The sequence below is a fragment of the Corvus kubaryi genome, unplaced genomic scaffold, assembly GCF_017639235.1.
Source record: "Corvus kubaryi isolate FWS band 111438036 unplaced genomic scaffold, C.kubaryi_AGA036_p1.0 37308, whole genome shotgun sequence".
Lineage (NCBI taxonomy): Eukaryota > Metazoa > Chordata > Aves > Passeriformes > Corvidae > Corvus > Corvus kubaryi.
In genome coordinates this window covers 22,621,981-22,642,468 of record NW_024581096.1, presented here as the reverse complement: position 1 = coordinate 22,642,468, position 20,488 = coordinate 22,621,981, and the positions used below count along the sequence as shown (strand labels likewise).

At 37.9% G+C, this 20,488-nt stretch overlaps 1 protein-coding gene across 1 annotated transcript in view; it reads right to left on the bottom strand.

The window, feature by feature from the left end:
* Positions 1 to 1,912: 1,912 nt before the first annotated feature.
* ARSB (arylsulfatase B) overlaps positions 1,913 to 20,488 on the bottom strand; it is a 74,725-nt gene continuing 56,149 nt past the window's right edge. Inside the window, exons 7-8 of the mRNA XM_042028868.1 lie at positions 12,645 to 12,773; positions 1,913 to 12,099 (exon numbers count right to left, since the gene is read on the bottom strand). Of these exons, the coding sequence (XP_041884802.1) occupies positions 11,834 to 12,099; positions 12,645 to 12,773 (395 nt within the window). The 3' untranslated portion in view covers positions 1,913 to 11,833. The remainder of the gene's footprint in view (positions 12,100 to 12,644; positions 12,774 to 20,488) is intronic.

Here is a 20,488-nt window from a genome sequence, read left to right as displayed (position 1 = left end):
AGAACAGGGTGCAGTAAATGTAGTAAATGCATTCTCTTCTAAATCCCTCTCCGCTTTGTAGGCAATGCATAAACTTCAGATGTACATAATTCAGTAAGAGTGACAATGAAAAATATCACTGTTCTGGAATTTACTGTTGCAACATCCTTACAGTAAACATACAGAAATGTACAGGTTTTTATTTTTCTAATTTACATTAATAATTTCTGTTACTGTTTGGGTATGGATCCAAGCTAAAAGTCATATACCAGAGGTGTCAGCTATAGGGATGTACTCAAACTCAAAGTGTAGAATTCACCAAAACCTTGCTATTATTTACCCAGAAATTTGCACCAGCCGCAGGAATGAACTTCTCAAAATTTCTTCTGAAAGTCCAGCAAATATCATAGTTTTAAGAAATGTTCCAAAAATATGTATCTCTTCAAAAGCATCTCTTACAGATTAGTCACAGAAGTGACTAAGGAAGTTCAATACATGCGGACAAAGCACAGCACATATATTGAAAGCACAGAGAAGAGCAACCAGAGATTTCCTAACTGCTCTCCTTACTACACTTGTTCCTACTACAAACAAATCTTACAGAAGTTTACACAGTTCCAACTGAGTTTGCAGTTCGTATCATGCTTGCAAATAATCTGATTTTTTTCAAATAGCACTGAGGTCTTCCAATGAAGTCAGAGGGCACTCTGGCACCAGCATGAACTTGAACAAATCCTTAATGAGAACAAGCAGCCAAAGCAACTAGATAATTTTCCTAGTCCAGAGTCCAGAGACTTTGCAATTACTATTGTAAAAAATACATATCCATCACACAAAGACAAATAAACAGAGATGATAGCAACAAGTAAAGCTGTGTGTCAAAATGTTTGTTCTATCAAGTGTCTTACAACCATATTCTGCAACTGGTGCAGCCATGGTCATTGGATCAGCAGGCTCATGCGCTGTTAGGACAGAAGTGTGCTTGAACAGACATACTGTGCTTACAGAAAAATTGTGTTTTTAAATTGTACAGCTGCCCTTAACCATAACCATACCATCGGCAGAGAAATAACGAGTCTGTCAGAAAGAAATTACAGACTGACTAGAGTTGAGTTACTCAGAGCATGAAAAGATCCAAGTGTTACCACTGCATACATATGCAGAAGCAGGCCACCACCACATGCTTGCTAGAGACCAGACATTAAAAAATAGAAAAAAAGGGACTAATATCCTTCTAATCACTGCATACCTATTGGCATGAATTAGCATAGCTCTGTTGGCTACAGTCGAGCTGTATCAGCCTCCTAATACAAGGTCTTGGCTCTTCTATGACTTTTTATTCTTCATGAGTTTGGAACAATAGGGCTGAAATCAGAGAAATGCAAAAACATGAATTCTCAGTGAAACGTGCATAACTAGACAATGTGATGAGAGCAGGAACTGACAAGAGAAAGGCCAGGTCATGAAGCTTTCCATTTGTACATGCCAACAAATCATTAAACGTGCGTGAGGATTTACAAATGCTACACGATTTGAAAATCTGTTCTGCCTTTAATTTTTTGGTTTACTGCCTTTGAGAGGAGAGGAATGAAGAGTGTCAGATTACAAAGTGGAATTCCTACTGCTGACCAGAAAACATTGGATTTCCTTGTTCAGACCCTAAGGGAAAGAACAGTAGCCACTGGTACAGCTTTTTGGAACTTTATTTCTAAGCAGTAATGTAAAGTTAAATATGGACCTACTTAAAAAATGTAGAAATCTACCAGATTTACTGGACTCTCTGTCCCTATGGGCTTTATTATGGGTCTACCAAAAGAAAATTCTATCTTAAGCATATTTCTTTATAGGGTTTATAGCTATAATTTATTCTTTATTAAAAATACTTTCATTTCTAGGTCTTCAAGCAGAAGGATGAGAAAATGGAGATCATAACATCTTCAATGCAGTAAATTTTATTAATGATAGCTCCTAAGGTCTGTTTGGCAGGTCTGTTTAGAGACTGAAATTTGATTCATAAATGTATGTTTGGTAACTTTCTCTGGAGTCATATCTAGATAACATTTATTTTAAAGATAAACACACAATGTTTAACTAAAACAACATTAAATAAGAATAGAATGTTTGCAATATGCATAGATTTAAAAACTGAGAGTTATTAGCTGAGAGAGTAACTTTCTCCTCTTCCAGCAGTGATATAGAGTAACAGTTGTCATTTTATCATATTTTCAGATTACTGTTCAAAATAAGCGATGATTCCACTACAAATACAACTTAATCAGTGAAAAATAATAAATGAGTTTTCCCTGAACTAAAACAATGATTTTGGTTTCTATGATAAATACGATAAATTTAATTCTGCTCTACAGCTTGACTGGGCCAGCTCATAAAACAAACTGGAACCATGACTGCACTTGGGGGCTGAGTGACCAACACCTCAAACAAAGCTTTTCCAAGCACAGCCCTATCTGTATTTCTCACAATACCCTGTCCTCTCCATCTTTTCATATGGGCAACTAAGACACATTAATTAATTAATTAATTAATCATTAATTAATCATGAATTAATTCAGAATCTTCTGACTGCAGCTCATGGGCAAAGATCTTTCATGAGCACTGCATTCACTTGAAGCTATGGCCTTGCGTGGAATTATTCTGCTTTCGCTTTGACAATACAGAGAGATCTATGCAGTAATCAGCTCCTAAGACAGGAGTGGAAGGAAACAATGCTCCAAGGGCACTGCAGTTGTGTGTGCATTTGGGGCTAAGAGTTATGGACCCAAGCAGTGGCAGATCTCTGCTACATCTAGAATTTTGATGATTATCAGTGCATTATAGTCATTTATTACCTGGATAATTTAGGATTAAACCAAGTGTTCCTAAATCTTTTCTTGCATTCTCATGCATCAGCAGTGCATTTATGAAAAGCACAATGGAAATAAACTATAGATAAAACCAGCATTTCCATTCAAAAAGAGGCCATTACATCATTTGAACATGTCATCAATCACATGTCATTAAACATCATTAAGTAAAAGGATGGATAGTGACTGTTGTCAGATAGTTGATGGATAGTTGACTGTTTCAGCTTTTGCTTGCAGCTTATGACGCTTACACTGCTATAGCCGCTGAAAAGAATTGTTGTTAAACAGTGTTGAGATAGCAGGGTCTCAGCATCCTCACTGCTTCTGAAAAAATAGATACTAAGTACTTCAATATTGGTATTTAGAATCAAAGACCCAAAATACAAAACTTAGAAGTACAACAAACCTACACAATGTAGGAGCTTGCTTTGTTTAGATTTGGGGTTTGGATTAGTTCCGCACATATAATACATGTTTAGTCACAAGTTAAATATAAACTGCATCATTCACTGCATAGTACAAAAATCCTAATAGTATTTGTGAGTAACTTGCCTCTTAACACTACACTCAATTTTTATAGCCAGGAAGATGGATTCTTGCAATTGCATTTAATGCTATGAACAGCATAAACATTTGCATAGAAACTCCTATTTTCGTAAGAAAATTCTCTCCATTTTATGGTGTTGGAATAATAATTTTTAAAAATTCATTTTAAAATTTCTTTTCCATATACCATGGCTTTTTCTTTATCACAAAGTAAATACAGAAAAAGGTGAATTCTAAAAACTTCTCCACATAAAGCAGTGTACATTAAATTCTTGTGTACTGTGGGCAGAAATAATTACCAAAAAATCCTGTTGTTAACAAGCAATTATAACTCAAAGGAATTTCAGACATCTTATACCTGCTGCCTCTAAGAGACAATCTCTCAATCATTCACATTCCTAAATGTTTCTTCACAGTGGGCTACTTTCTACGGCAAATATAAACAGAAATGCAATTGTTCTACTCTGTTCCCTCCTATGTTTTTCAAAATCCAGATGGGGTATTTTCCTAAGTCTCCTTTGATATTATAAAAATGTCTATTTTTTACTCAGCCAAAGGCTACGCCATTTCAGCTGTTCAGGATTTTTTTTCTAATGCTGAATTTATGGCAAAAGAAAACTGTCAGTAAATTCCTAGCCAGGCTTCTCCACTATATTAGTTTTGGAGCTTTAGTTAGAAGCAGATTAATGTTAATGTATATGCTGCTCTTATCCAGTTGTTTAATATACCATGACCATACTCTCTTCATTATAGAGTAAAGTCAAAACAGAACTGAAAAGGCAGGAGAATGACTTTGTTTCTACAACATGTCACTGCTGGGGCTGCAGGGTATGACTAGACCAGACTAATAGCCACTTTGGGATTATTTCAGACAGTGCTTTATCCATCAAGTACAACTTGTAAAACAGAGTATTTCAAAACAAAGCAAAAGGGACAAAAATTAAAGTAAAAATTCAGTACATCTATAGGGGCCACCTACAGGGCAGCAGTGCTTGCTCTTGGGCTGGCAGTTACAATGTTCACAGCCTTTTAAAAAAGGCTCCTCTTACCACATACACAAGGGAAGACGGGAAGAAATTATGATCCTCTCCCGGAATTGACTGTTCTCCTGGAAAACTGCACACTGATGAGCAATATCAAGAAAACAGTTTGGAATCACAGAATTGCCCTGACTATAATCTATAGATAAAAAAGACCCCAAACTATTTGTTACTGGGAGTTAAGTACAGTTAAGCTGGAACTGAGAGTATGTTTGCTAGAAGTTAAGTCCACCCTCTGACTCAATGCTCTCAACATTCATCTTTTCATCATCCAGACAGACTCATTAAAGTTTTTTCCCAGTGAAGCAGGATAAATGTTGAAGGGTAAACTTAAGGGCTCAGATGTCCTTGAATAAGCCATTTCTGAGTTTTCTATCCAATAAAAATCAATGACTCCTACTTCATGAGTGTGCTTGGAGAATGTACACAATCAAGAAAGACTTCAACATCCCTGGTTAATAGGGCCATGGAGTGATGTTTCTGGCAGATTTGCAGGTCCCATGAAATGATTTGGGCAGGCCACAGATGTCCTGATCAAAGTTTTCCATTCATTACCACGGGCTCTATGCCCAAAATTACTCAATAAGCATTGCTGAATACCAAACACAGCTTACTTTGTTTGTACGTGTATTCACTGTGTTCTGACTCCTTGTTTGCTTGAAGAAATAGCAAGAATGCATAACAGAAAAGAAAGACAGGGATCTTTTATTTTTATCACTGTCCTGAATGCCAAAATCTGGCAGCCCAGAACTGTGGCTTTGGTGCAGTACCTTGTTGTGGCTTTTGAAGATTCGTCCAAATAAACACTGCATTCCTTAGATCCAAATCTAGCTATTCTGACTATACTTTTTTTCTAACTATAGTCCTGCAGACAAAATATAACTGCCTTTATTGCTATTGAGTTTAGCCAGGATTAGGGGATCAACATCCGGTAACTGCTTTGATGATGGCAGCCAGTAGTCACTTTTTTGAAACTTGCCAGCAGATATATCGCCAAACTTTCCAGTATCTCTGCACTCCACCCCACAAAAACAACACTCTCAGGAGGGAACACTAACACAACAAGAAGTACTGCATCATCCTCTGCCTCTGCTAACCACAGTATGCAATTATCACAAGGGCTGTCACTGATCCTGTCCATGGTTGGATGGCTGACTCATTCTGACTGCTCTGTGCCAAAGTAAGTTTTTACTGTTCCTTGCAGCAGTTCTGCTCGATGTAGATGAGCTCATACATGAATTGTAAGGCACTGGAAGAAGACAGGAGAGCACTGGATTCAGAAGCAGCAGCTTGGGACCCCAGGGAATTCTTTACACTGTATATTCAACCAGGATCCTCCCACATAATAAACCAGCTTGAAACAAGATTGAGTCCACTGCCTGCAGCTGATAAAGACAGTAAGCGGAAAGAGTTAAAACATTCAGCTGGAAACCTGCTGGCAAAAAAATTGCTTAACCTCCTCAAACTTAAAATTGGCAGGTTTTTTCCCTCTTCTCTTAGCAAAAGCGCTAGTTCCACATTACAAATCTCAGAATCTCAGCTTATTTATAGTTAGACAGACATGAAACCTATGGGTCTACTTAGGGTGGGGCTCCAAAGGGACTGCCAAGGGCAGGGCTGAACTGGAGAAATGGTCCTCTGACCCCTCCATCATGCCAGAGCTAAGGTCAATGTTATGAGAGACACACAGCCTCGGGGTCCAGCTCGAGTGGGGCCTGCGGTGGGCTGCCAAAGGAGCATGTAGGTAGGAAAACAAATTCTCCCTTAATAACTGCTACATCTTGGAAATGGTTTGCTGTTCCTACATTCAGGACAGCCCTAACCTATGCCTAGATTCTGGATCCCCTGGTAATGCTTGACATTGTATATTTTTTATTTGTCAAGTAATCTTTCATTTTGACTTTGACTTACGTGTTTTGTGATTCAGTTGCCTCTGTCATTTGGGTGTCCCTGGCCCTAGGATGACAAACATGGCTACACATATGGACTGCACGTCCCAGTGTGCCAAACTCCATCACACATGGATAGGAGCCCTATCAGTGGCTCTGTCACCATTTCTCCCCCCATCAGGACCCTTCGGTAAGTCTGCAACAGGGTGCCATAGGTTTAACAGGATTCCCTGTAACCTCATGCTCATTTACTGTTTGTTAAAGAAAGCATGCAACACCTTTGGGAATATTGCTAGTAGTCTTACTACCATTAAACCACTTTGTCAGAAAGTAAGATGAGAGGCAAATTCACAGAGGCCAACAGGGACTGGTAGTGGAGCTTCAAATCCACACAGACCACAAGTGTTTAAACTCTGGGTTCTTCTGTTCAGATATTCCAAAGAGGATTAAACTCAGATGTTTATCCATGACCTATTTATCAACCTTAGGAAAATTGGACAAATTATTTTCAGGCTGAATATAGGGCCTTTGACTCAAGAAAGATTCAGATCTTCTGTTTTGCTTATAAAATCATCCCTTCCTTGACTGTGTACCTCTTTTTTACAAGTAAGCAATGCAAAACGAGTAGCCAGTGTCAGCATTCCTCCTAAACTTGGTTACTTTTCTGAAGCTTAAATAATTTCTAATGCATAAAGATTAGGACTTTTGAATTCATAATGCTCAGATGTTTGCTAGATTAAGAATGAATCTTAAATTGGAAAGGGATGAAATGAAGTTTTATTTAGAGTTCAAAATACTTGCATTTTTGAATGTTACTCAAGTAACCACAAAACATACAAAGAATTCTCTATTTCCCAATTCGAAGCAACTGAACAGCTTACAACTCTTTGCAGATGCCAATCTAAACGTGTCAGCCAGATGTTTTTTTCCCTAACCCAGTTCAATTAAAATGGTTTATGAAGGACCACCCATGGAAAATAATTAGAAAATAAAAAATAAAATAAATTATTTTGTCTACTGTAGCTGAGAAAATAATGAATCTTTGGATTTTAAAATACAACAAGAGGTAACAGAGGGTGAATTAAACACCCGTGTGAGACATTGATACGTCACAGCCTCTTCCTAGTAAATGAATTACATAAATTAGAATATCAGCAAGACATTAAAATGCAGCTTGCAGGACATAGAGAAAAGAGAAGACATAAAAGCCCTGCTTACCTCTGAAATTAAAATTACACATTTTAAAATATTTTCTAACTTTAGCCAAGGAGCTGACACTGATGGGAGTCAATGTCATTAATTACTTGAGCTTTTACAACTTAGGTGATGTTTTTCTCTTTTCCATTAAACTAGGTATCAGCATAAAAAAGCCAGTTAAAAATATCATTAACAGAAGTTTCCACTTCTGTGGGTAAGGCAACATCTTTCCTCATGTAATATAAGTGCTGAAAGCTGAAGGACACACAGGAATGTAGGGCAGAAATTTCCCCCACCTCCAAGTCCGGTCCCTTGTTATTGTGGCAACCACGATCTTGTAATGCCTACTCTAAACTACAATGTTACATGGGATACTGACTAAGAACAGTTAGCCTTCTAATCCTACATGTCTGTATGTGTACACAGGGCACTAAATAAACATGCACTACCGAAAAAGAGAGTAACATAAATTCCTTGGATCTTCTTGCCTTACATACTGGGGAATGGCTGTCAATATCTCCATTTGCACTTGATTGCACAAATAAACTAAACAAACACATTCTGAATTAATGAGAACTGATGGAACTTCTGTTCTTTGGATGATTTGTCTCCAAAAGACATTTGAAGGACAACATGCATCATTATGACACATACAAAAATAGTAAATCTAAAGGTCACAAAAGGTAATTTAACACCCTACTCTTTCAGAATCCCCTACTCTAGACCATGTTACTAACTGCATGCTACAATTAGAATATGGAATTCACAGTTGCACTAAACAGATAAATTAATAACTAACATAAATCATTGTATCTGTGTGAAATAAACTGATTGCAACAGTTAGAAAAGGGAACTGCAGTAAAGGTTTTTCTGGTGCTACTGAAGGAAAATGCAAGCTTCATCAACATGATGCAATAGCTTATAAAAAGGTTTTGTTGTTTACACTTTGTCTCCCTTGATGTGATCAGCAAATAACAGCCTGAACCTCAGTTATCAGAAAGAATCTTCAAAATCTCAAAGGTGAAATGCTGCTGTGCTCTGAAGCCAAGATTGTCGTAGTCCGATTGGATCTCTCTAATTTACAGGACAACATAGTCTGTAAATTATTTTATGAGCTCATTAGGAAAGGAAACACGCACATCCAACAAAGGCTCAACCCCTTTCATACAAATAAGACTAACATGGGAATTCACTAATTCACTCCTTAATTCATGAGGTTTTTAATTCACAAGTTGTCTAAGCCATAACTTAAAAGTTATAAGCAAAATACTCCCAGAGCTGCTGATGAAAGTGCTCATCCTTTCTCCTCTGTCACAGTACAGGCCCCCCATGTATCTCACCAGGAAGCACAAAAACCTCAGGAGACTGGCTGATGTTAGATATGCTTCAGAGATGTTTGGGGCAAGCTGTCATATTTACACCTTCCAGCTTGAAAGTTTGGTCTACATGATTTCCGTAAATTAGTGGATTCTGAAGGAACTGACAATCAGTAGGAAGGACTACGGCTGCAGCAGACAAGTAGTGGCTTCATAATAACCTGCGCCCTTCCTGTGGGCTGCCTGTGTGCTGCTCCCATTTGGATCTCACGGCACTGGTCCCAACACACAGCACATAATTTGTACGAGCTGTGTGTTAGCAGGAACTGGGTGAAGAGCCACACAACAGAAAGAAAAGCTTAAATGTGTTTTATGGAATGGAAGGAGACATGATCAGGTACCAGTTTGGACACTACTTCTACAGAACATATAATGTTTTTAATTTAGTATTTTAAATGTACTAGCTCATATGAAAGTTGCTAACCATAGTAGGAGCTTCTGTCACAGCAGATGTATTTTACCAATGAAAATACAAACTACCTGGAGGCAGGTAACAATCAGATGATTCTCCCATGTGGAAATGCATGATTGCGTGAATACCAACAGCTTAGAAAGTATTGTAAGGCTGGGCACTATGCCCAGGGCCCCAGTGGAAAGGTTGTGCAATCCAATCGAAGAGAAAACTAGTCTTTGAGGCTCTGAGTGATTATTTAGAAGGTGAGGAACAATCTGAAGAGCTTGCCTGGTCATATCCAGCTGCATGGATTAGCTTTCAGCCACTGATGGATGAATGGAGAAGGAAATTGAAATAGGGGGAATATACCCAATTAAACTGCACAGAATATATATATTGTCTATTATACAATAATTACTTTCTCTGAAACCACTTTTCTTCTTTCCTTGGCTCCAAGGCTGAAGATAGTGAATGAAACAGAATAGAAAAAAATACTGACATAAAGGAGCAGAAGTGACAAAGGAGTGAGAGAAACATGAAGCTCTTTGAGAGCAAGATAAAAAGCTGAACAGGCTTCTGGAGACCTTTAGCTTCACTTCTACTTGTAGAAAAAGCACCAAAGGTAGAAAAGACAAGCATTTAAGAGTAGATTTAAGACAATGTAGTGGAGAATCAGCTGTATCAGAAAGCGTAAGCATTTTCAGTTTTCTTGTTTCATCTTTTTTTCAGGCTTCATCTATTTTTTAAAAAAAATGCACAAATTTTGTCAAGCCTTTCTTTTCATTTATCTGTTTGCTAACAATTAGCACAAGACTCCCAAGAGAAAACTGGGAAGTTGTACAAAATTTTAGTGCAATTCATATGAGTTGGTCCCAGAGCCAGGGAAAAGGCAATTAGATGCCTTCTTTCTGGAGATGATGACAGATTGAGTTCTGCATCCTGAGAACGTAGCCAAGGACACTGTGAAGCAGTACCAGAACTCAGGGCTTGAGACACTAATAGAGAGCTGGCAGGTTATCTTGCATCAATTTGATGAGTAACTGAGAAATGTTGTTTGGCTTGGTTTCATCATGGCTCAGAGCCTACTTCAGGATGAAAACAGACTCCACTATGGTAATAAAGAAACAAAATAGGAGAAGAAAGGGTGCTTACCAGGCAGGTAATAAAAGTAAGGTTTTGTTCATCACAGAATTGTTGAGTAATTCCTGCAGAAAGGGGCCTTTGGAGTTCACTGGTCTCACCATCTCTACCAAACCAAGCAAACTTCAAATCTGATCCCACTTCAAAAATAGAATTGTTCAGAATCTTGTCCAGCCAAAGACTGAACATCTCCAAGATTAGGGTTGCCAGAGTCTCACATTTCCCATATTTAACTAAACTCATGGTGTGATTTTTTTTCCCTTTCTTTATATTGCATTGGAACTCCACATGTCCCCTGTGTGCTCTTCATCTTTTTGCATCTCTGAGAAGATTCTGGCTTCCTCTTCTCTATACTCTCACATTAGGTAGCTGAAGATAGCAACTCCTCTTTTCCTCACCGCCATAAACTAACCAGTTCCTTTATTCTCCCCGTGATCATATTCATAGTTCTCCACTGAACTAACTCCAACTGGTGAATATTTTTCCTGTATAGGGAAGTTTAAAATGCTCTAGTGCTGATAGAGGGGAATTAAGACTTCCCCTAAGAGCTGGCTACATTCTTGCTTATATGGAACAACATGTGGTTGGTCTTCTTCACGTAGAGAGAAAATGGCAACTCTTGTCCTAACTATTGTCCAGAAGAATGCCTAGATTTTTTTCCCCACAAAAATGCTTTCCCTCTGGTCATGGGCCAGCACGTACTCTTGAATGCAGCTACTCCACCCCAAGTGGAAGACTCTGCAATTGTTGAACTTCATGAAATCTTTATTCACCCATATCTTCGACCTGTCAAGATCCCTCTACCTGACAGCCCTGCACTCCAGTTGACCATCGCTCTCTACTCCAGTTTGATACATTAAGAGTGAAAAAGAAATAGAGATTTTGTTGTTTTTATGAGGTTTTCTTTTTTTACTCATCCCTTTTCTGGAGGGAAGTACACGTTAAAGGCAAAAATTATTATGCCAGTACAGATATGTAATAGCTTTCAATAGAATTTGTCTTCCGGACAAACATGAAACCAGAACACAGTATATTCAACAAGACTGATTAATTTTGGATGTCCCTGCTGCCATGATTCCTTTCAAGGAATTCAGTTCCTTTCAATTTCCTTCAAGGAAAGAGCCAATGTTTATCTTCTGAACTAAAAGTATATTCCAGACAAAGAATATTAAAATACATATATACTTTTACTAACATTTCACATATAATTTTTCAGAACAGAAGAGTGGGAAAAGACTGAAATAAGATTCCCACTATATCAAGAATAAGAAATACTGAATTATTCAAAGAATAAGCTCACAATTAGCAATAGTTCAATATAAAGAAAGTACAAAATACCTGACTAGGACTCTGAGTCCATAAACCAGACTCTGCTACAGAGGTTTTTTTGCAGGATGCAAAGCTGTGTGCACTATGCCCACGGACCCCAAGCCCCAGTTGCTGCTGGATCACAGTCAGGATCCTCATCAGGGTAGAACACGGGCACTGAACGTTTGTAATAATACTGAAGCCGAGCAAGTAGTTTTTCCACCACATGAGGATATTTTTCAGACACATCATTTTTCTCTTCAGGATCATGAATAATATCAAACAGCCAAAGTCTCTTTGTTGATGGATCAGACGATTGAATCTGTGACTCACTGAACAAAGACGGTGGAGGGAACCAATGACTGCAGCCTATGGAAACAGGAACAGACCAAGGGTCAATTCTGAGACAGAGCAGCAGTGTGGAGACACAGAGTTTTGCTGTAACTGATGAATTCACTCGTCTCTTGACAAACCCCTGGGCAGTGACTGTTGCTGCACACCTTAACTCTAGCCCTGCACCAGAGTTTCTCTAGTCCAGGGTTACCTAAATAGGAGTCTTATTTATGCAAAAAAAGCTGCACCACTGGGATTCAAAATTCCATGTAACTTTATTTCATATCAAATAATTTAATGCACCTTCTTCTTGAATTCTATGATCCTTATGGGTCCCTTCCAACTTGAGATATTCTATGACAGCTTTTTCACTACAGTTAAAGTAATTTGTAGACAAAATATTCGGAAAATGAAATAGTTTGGGTTTTATAAGTGCTCATTCTAGATCTTTGCATGTGGTCAAAAACCTAAGAAGTTAGCAGAATTACTAAAAGAAATTAAAATACATGAAACAAAATTAAACTGAGTTTGTGGTGGATAGGAGATAGGATACACTGTACAAAAAGGAGTTATTTTGTTACCTGGATAACCAGTTAGTAACTTCCATTTGCCATGTCGTATTGCTGCATGCATGGATATATTGAAAAGTGTATCATCCCATGGAGAAGAATTGCTCTGTGGTAAAGATGTCCTCTTGTCAATGCCAAGACCTGAATCAAACAGTAAACAAAGTTAGGTATGTTGCATATTCATGGCGCAATTTTTAGAACTCTGCTGGAAAATAAAGCAGTATCATCCATTTGTTTTTCTGCACTGGATAAACAATTTGTTGTATATATGTGCAAAGATCTGTGCTATGATTCAACGGATGTATTTAACTCTGAGCTTGAACCGCATTTTAAGAACTTACCAGTGGAAAGTGTCACAGCTGAGGCCAGGTAACTGGACTCATTCTGTACACAGATATTATATGTGTATCTCATATACCTGTATTAAGAATGCTCAAGATTGGACTTGGTCACACAAGTGCCCGTATCTTTTTCCAGGTAGGAATACAGGATCGAAAGATCTCCTGAGTCAGTGCTACTACTATCAATTCTCTTAGGTCACTACAGAGAATGAGCCCCAGGTTCTGACCTGTATCAACATCAGAGAGCTGTCTCTCTGGGCTGAGCTGGCTGTGTTTATGAAGGTACACATCTGGTCAGCAAGCTTCTTCTGTGGCATATCTTCATACTGTCTTTGGAGGAGCTGTGTATGATGTGGCCCCATATTCAGATACTACAGAAGACTGAAATGTCAACTCTGTTCACATTCCCTCTCAAAAGGAAACCCGAAGCTCCTTCTAGGAGGGAGCTCAGGAAAAAAAATTAAAATGCATTGACCAGGGATGATTAGGAAACCAGTTTGTTATTGAAACCAACAGCGAGGAAGTGAGTCAGATGGGCATCCCAGGAGCATCCAAACCAACTTCCAGGTGAGCTTTCATAAATAAGGTAGGAGTTCAAGACCTAAAACCCAGAAGTTTTATATTAACTGTATCAGCTGACAACAGTTTACCAATGACTACCAGAAGGCAACTTCAATCAGACTAGGAGACGCATTAAAAGATGGAGAGAAATCAATGTTGATTTTCTAGCTTCTTTCAAGAGATGGTTTTCAATCACTTTAGGGACTCTGAAGGACTCAGCTGACAGATTTTCAGATGAGAATTCATGAAATGATGTACGATGATCGTGTAAGAGCCAATAGGAAGCAGAACTAGATATTTCTAAAAAGAGTAAATTCTGCACAACACAGTGAGGCAAATACATATCTAATGGAAAGAACAGAAAGTTGGGAAAGGAAATGCTAGGACACAATTTCTCTATTTTTTATGAAGGAGTTGCAAAGCTTCTATTTTCTTACTGGACTTTACACTTTGAGTTGATTTTCTCTAATAAACAGATTTGTGCATACCCTGATGCCTTTTCCTGGTCTTAAAATCAAGAGTCATACACGGTTAGAAGGGGAAAAGGGATTTTACCTTGGTATTTATTTTAAGGATCCTTAGGTGTACACGTCTAGGTCATATGCATCGAAATACACCCCGCCGAGTCTATCTCTGTGTCCGTGTCTCTGTGTCTCTCTTCTTCCCCCCCAACATTGGGTATAACATTATAGGTGTTACTAATTAGCATATCTATCAAAGATTCCCCAATGAGAGGCTCGAGTGAGACCCCCCTCCCCAAGGAACCTTCCCCTGGATGGTTCTATCTTGGTTTACAGAATGTGTTCTGGAGAGGACCTTGGGGTCTGGGGCACACTGATCCCTAACTACGAAGCTTCTAAAATGTTTAGTCTCTTAGCTTGACAAACAAGTCCAAGAATGTAGGCAAAAAGCACCAGGAATACAGAAATTGTAAAAAAGGTACAACAGGGGTATAAAAGAAAAGGCATAAATCTTCATGGCATCAACCCAAGTTCCCTATCTACAACAGACTTGTGTAATGTTACCAGATTAATAAGGATATAAAAGGGGCTACTCATTTGGAGTATGCATACACAAACTGGGGAGGACTCAGCTCATCTTAGATCAAGGAGCACTGAAGCTGACCTAAAAAAGAAAATAAACCTCAAACCCCTACAAAACCAAGGGAAACCTTGTAAGTAATCCAAGCAGAATCTCTTCTGGGAGAGAAATCCTCATACAGCCACGTGATGTCCGTAGAAAATATGAAATAGTTTAAAGATTAATACTACTTACTTTACAACATCACTGTGTTATGTGTTACTCTGTTTTGCTACTCCTCCTTGACGACTCCTCTTTGCCATCTACTTTCTTAAGCACAATGAAAGACATTCAGCAGGTCAAAAAAAGAATCATGCTTTCTAAACCTTATGTCTCAAAACTACAGTATCAAGGCTTGGTCTAAATAGAAAATTATGTGAGCCTGCATTTCCAATTTTAAAGTTTAGCATGAAGAATATACTTCTGATTGCTCAGCTACATAGGGTATGTGAAGCCATAACATTACACAAGATAAACTATTTTAAATACTTCAAATAAATGGTATGAAAGATTGTATTTTTAGATATACTTTACAAAATATCCTTAGAATGCCATGTATGAGACTTAAAATAAGATTCAAGAAGATAGAACAATTTTTAAAAACTCTGATCTGGTCCAGGTAACAAAACTAGATTACTAAATGAAAAAATGCTTTTACCAGAGCATAAAGTTGAAGCTGTTTGGTGAAATATTATCTTTTGGCATAATTTTTTGAAGAGAAATTGATAAATTCCCTCATATTGAGCTGTTATGAACAGAATTCTGTCAGTCATGTTAATTCACCCATTGCAAGCATTTGTTTTGTGCCAAGGAAATGTACTGTCTATTATTCAGAGAAGTGCATTGCTTTCCAGACAGTACAGGTCAACTTTCATCAGATGTATTGGTCATGGAAAACGGATGATGCTTGTTGGAATGCTCTCTACAAGGATACTGACAGTACTGTTGGTTTATTACATTACATAAGCACCAGATACAGAACTAAGATAAACAAAAATTTTGCTTGATACGAATTCTTTTCTTTCCATCCTATGACTTGCAGCTTAAGCTCAGATATTCTTCCCCCTGCATTTACCCATTTTCCTCCCTCTCTTCAGCCCAGCTGGTAAGTTTCTACCCCTGCCTTCAGCTTTTGCTGCTGCAGGTGAAATGCAAAATTCCTGGGCTCTCTTCTCCCTTGCAATATAAATTTTAGAGAGATCCCTTTTCTGATTTCACAGACTGAAGAAGTCATATTGGTTTTGTTTCCTTTTCAAGACAAAATGTTCACTTCCACAGCATCTAAGCAGGTTTTTTCTGCATTTGTTCTATATTATGGGGGAGTTTTTTATTTCTTCTTTTTCCATTATGGTTGACAGTAAGAACTGCCCTGTGGACTAATTCAGCAATCAAAGGACAGATGCCTTTTATTAAGTTCTGTAATCAAGCCTGCCTTCATAGGTCTGCATAGTCTCCTTACAGACTTATATACAAAAAATGTGATGCTTTTGCTTGTGTAGAGGCTAAACATTTTACTTTTTTTGCCGTTGGATCAGTGTATCAGCAGCTAATGAAATAAAGCTTTATTTCCACATTGAAAGAAAATCCCACAGCCTTTGTCATGAACTTTATTATTGTCAAACAGAAGCCACTGTTTCCTGAACCCCAACTTTGGAGCCTCACCAGTTTCTATATTTCTTTTTTAGGTAGTCTCTTGGGAAATGATAAAACTCGTATTAGTTAAGAAAACAATGACCTTTTATTCAGATATTTATTTTCAAATATTTAATGTTAAAATGAATTTGTTGAAAGATTTTAGAGTTTTGGTTGGAGTTCTAGGTCACCAAACAGTATTCAAATAGCTTTTGTATCTCTATAGAAAAAGCTAGGTCCCTCAGAAGCCGTTGCCCTTGGTAAGTGACTTTGGAGTTCATAGCATAGTTCAAGAAATCCTTTGACAGCCTGAAAAATGGTTTCAGGATCAGATTTTTAAAGGAACTGAGGTGGCCAACTCTCGCTACCCACAAAAGTAGTTTATTATTTAAATACTTTAGAAGTCTGGCCCTTTGCCCCTTATGGAAACCTCAGCTTAGTTCTTTTACTTCTACTATCATACACGGCTTCTATACACATCCATATTTCAAACTAGGATGAAAAGTCCTATGTAATTTTCAATAACTGATTTGCACCTTCAAGAAATCTGATTTTTCCGAAGGCCAATGTCATTAACATAGCAGGATGTTGGAAAATTGACTACTGGATAAGTACATAAGTACATATCCTGGCTGTTGACCAGAGAATATCCTGGACTTTTCAGGAAGAGTGAACAATCTTTCAGTGCATTAAGTCTTGCCAGTGCACAAATTTAAGTACAACAAAAGGGAAAGTAATGAACATGGCGGGGAAAAGCCAAGACTCCACATACACAAAAGAATGTGTTCTGTACTAGCTATTGGTGTTTAGGGAAGTGTTTGTGAAGTTGTAATGAACAGGTAATGCCCAGAGGCTGTTCAGCAAAGCAATCCCAATATTAAAATTGGCAATGAACGGGACACAATGCCACCACCAAGGTCCTTCTTGTGCCTCACATAGTGTACTATGCAGTTTTGTTTCCCATGTTACAAAACAGACACAGAAAAGCCAAGCAAGATACAAAGACATGAGGCAAGGAAGATTAAAGCTATGAACAACTTCCATGTGAAGAATGACTAAGTAAATAGGACTCTTTATCCTAAAAAATGGACAATTGATGAGAGAAAGGACAGAGGTCGAAGAAATTGTGTGGCCACAGGAAACTGAGTAATGAACAACAATTCTTTTCTAATAAGGGCATTGAATAAATTAAGATGTCATGTACTGAAAATATATGATAGTATATACTTCCTTATTACAAACCAAACTCAAGTGTGGAATTCCTTTACATGGAATGCTGTGGGTGCCAAAATTTTATGCAGGTTGAGTAATAAAAGGATTCAAAAAGTGGAAGAAAAATCCATCAAGAATTCTTATTTCCAAAATCACAACCTAAAGATTAGGAGCAGGCTGTGGGGGCCACACATGAGAAGTGTATTTAATGTGTTTGCCCTCGTATACTCTGTCCTACACAACTGCTACTCTCAGAACAATGAACTGGACAGATTTTTGGTGTGGTCTTACACAAGATGTGTTACCAAATTACTTTCAGTTCGGGAGAGGCAAATAAAAAATTTACAAAAGGAAGTGCTATATCGAAGTAGATTACTTTCATTAGAGTAATCCCTGTAAGCACTGAACTGAAAGGGTTAAAACTTCCACAAAAACTAAGTCTAGAATCATAGCACCATAGCATATCTATGTGGATCATAGACTCCAACTCTCTGCTCCTCACAGGATTACCCAAAACTAAACCATATGACCAAGAGGGTTGTCCAGATGCTCCTTGAGCTCTGGCAGGCTTGTAACACTCCCTGGGGAGCCTGTTTCAGTGAAGAACCTTTTTGTAAAGCCCAAAGTGAACTTCTTCTGATGCAGTTTCATTCCATCTCCTCATGCCCAGTCAGCAGTCACAGAAAGAGGGGATGAGCCCCTTTGCTTTCCCCCTTGAGGAAGTTGTAGGCTGCCCTGAGGTCACCCCTCAGCTTTCTCCAAGCTGAGCAAACCAAGTGACCTCGGCCACTCATCCCAAGCCTTGCACTTAAATTCTTCCACCAGCTTGGTTCCCCTCCTCTCTATGTATATATGATTCAGATTCAGGTTGAACTATGATTTCACAAATCCATGAACACCATGAGTCATTTCTAGCATACCCTCTGGTATACTTTGAGTGCTATTCTTTAAAGGAAGGGTAGAATAAAGCACTGGTAACATTAATTTGTATTAGCAATGACTTCCAACGCACAGATCAGTTTGTGCAGACAAGTCAGTTATTTCCTTAGGGCTGTTTTTTCACTTACACCAGAGCATAAACCAAGAGGAAAGTAATTGAAATAACGAATTCACCTTGAAATGAGAATCTGACACCCACATTATTTCATACAATTTTGAACTTAAAAAAACCCCTTACAATTTACAGAAATGTTACAAGATTACAGGTTTTGCCATACTGAAGTGTGTTCTGAGAAGTCGTTAATAACAGAAGATTCAACATAAAACAGAAAAGATAAACCAAAACTGCTTACTTTGCCCAGCAGTCTGTTCTTTCGCTTCACTTCCTAAGCATAGGGGAGATCGTAAAAAATGCTGCAATGTGCTTAGCCCTGTTTTATTCCTCCTCGCCTTTCAAAAAAGCTCTCTGACCTCATTCAGTATCCCATGTGTCCTCCTGATTTAAAACATTGTTTATGTTAGGTGGGTAGCTCTTCTAGAGGAAGAACTGTCTTCCTACATATTTTTGCATACACTTACAGCAGCCTTCTGCTTAACTCATTAGTTCATCAATCCAACTGGGCAATGATTTCCAGAGGTGGAAAACAGGAAGTAAAATTTTTTCATATTTCTATCCTGCTGATCAATGTATGCTTGAGAATCAATCATCTGTTCCTTGGCTTATACAGTCCTAGTTACCTACCAAAAACTTACCAAAAATTAAAAAATACTAATTTATCTGACCACCAGGAAAACCACAAAAATGTCTGAAAATCCATTTATTTTCTGTACAACTCAAAACCTTTTAAATCCTTCTACTACTGCTGCAAACCAAAACAACTTCACGATCCTTTGATGCCTGTAATGCTACATGGTAATAGAAGAAAAGAAGGGTTGATCCAGTTTTACTGCATTTTACAGATTTAGATGTCTGTCAAAAGCTCTCTACTCATCTTCCTGCATGGAGACTATAAATCCACTTTTTTTATCTGTCTGTCTTATGATGTTTCCAACAGTTTCACTGATAACCTCTACAATATTTAATATTCAATCAAGAGCAAATACTAGGAAAAAAGTTCTCCTAAAAATAGTGCAGACAACAGCAAAAAGTCCCTGCAACACTTGGTATGAAGGCTGGAAAATTCAGACCTGTAAGCTTCTTTGCAAATATTTCCTATGATTCACTTCAATCCTTTGCATTTTACTTTGCAAAGCAAATAGTTCAAGTACCATGCAACCGTTACTTGTAAAAAAAGGTTAAGGATAGTCCACACCCACATTGTGCAAATTCGCAAGTTAAAGAAAATAAAGGGTACAGTCTGAACCTGCCTTTTAAAGAAAGGCTTGCTCTTTAAATTAATCTAAAAGACAAATTTGTGGACACATTTTATTAAATAATTAGTTTCATAAGAGTGTACTCATTTAAACTTTGCTATCTAATTTTTAACTGTAAGAAGGAAGATAAACTAAATAAAGTGTAAATGTTCAGCTGGGATTTAAAAGAAGGACTATACATATTCCATATCATTATTCGTTGTATTTTGAAAATTTAATAAACATAGATCAATTACTCTTCTCATTCCTCTAGCTCTTCTTCTTTCATTCACTGAGACTAACTCAAGCAATTGGTAGAAACTTCAAGTGTGGCAACATAAATAGACAGTACATCTAAAAATAAAATATTCTGCTTTCAGTGTATGATTACGATGATGAAAATGACCCATGTTGAGAACAAGTTTTCTTGGCTGGTGAGAGATCAAAGAGTACACAGTTCTCTCTAACATGCCATTTACCAAGGTCCTGACCACAAAACTTAAAGCATCCAAAACGATGTTGCTTGAAGCATGCTGTATTTCTGTACACTGTGGTCTACAATACAAGCATGTGGGGAGGCAGTATTGGGTACTGAGGAATAGTTTTGGAGAAAGACAAAGGAACGTTAATTTATTACTTATTTGGGAGACAGAGCCTGACCAAAAAGTAATCTGAACAGCTAAGTGAGTATCACAGTGGCCATGCCTACAATTTTCCAATATCCTATACAGTAGCAAA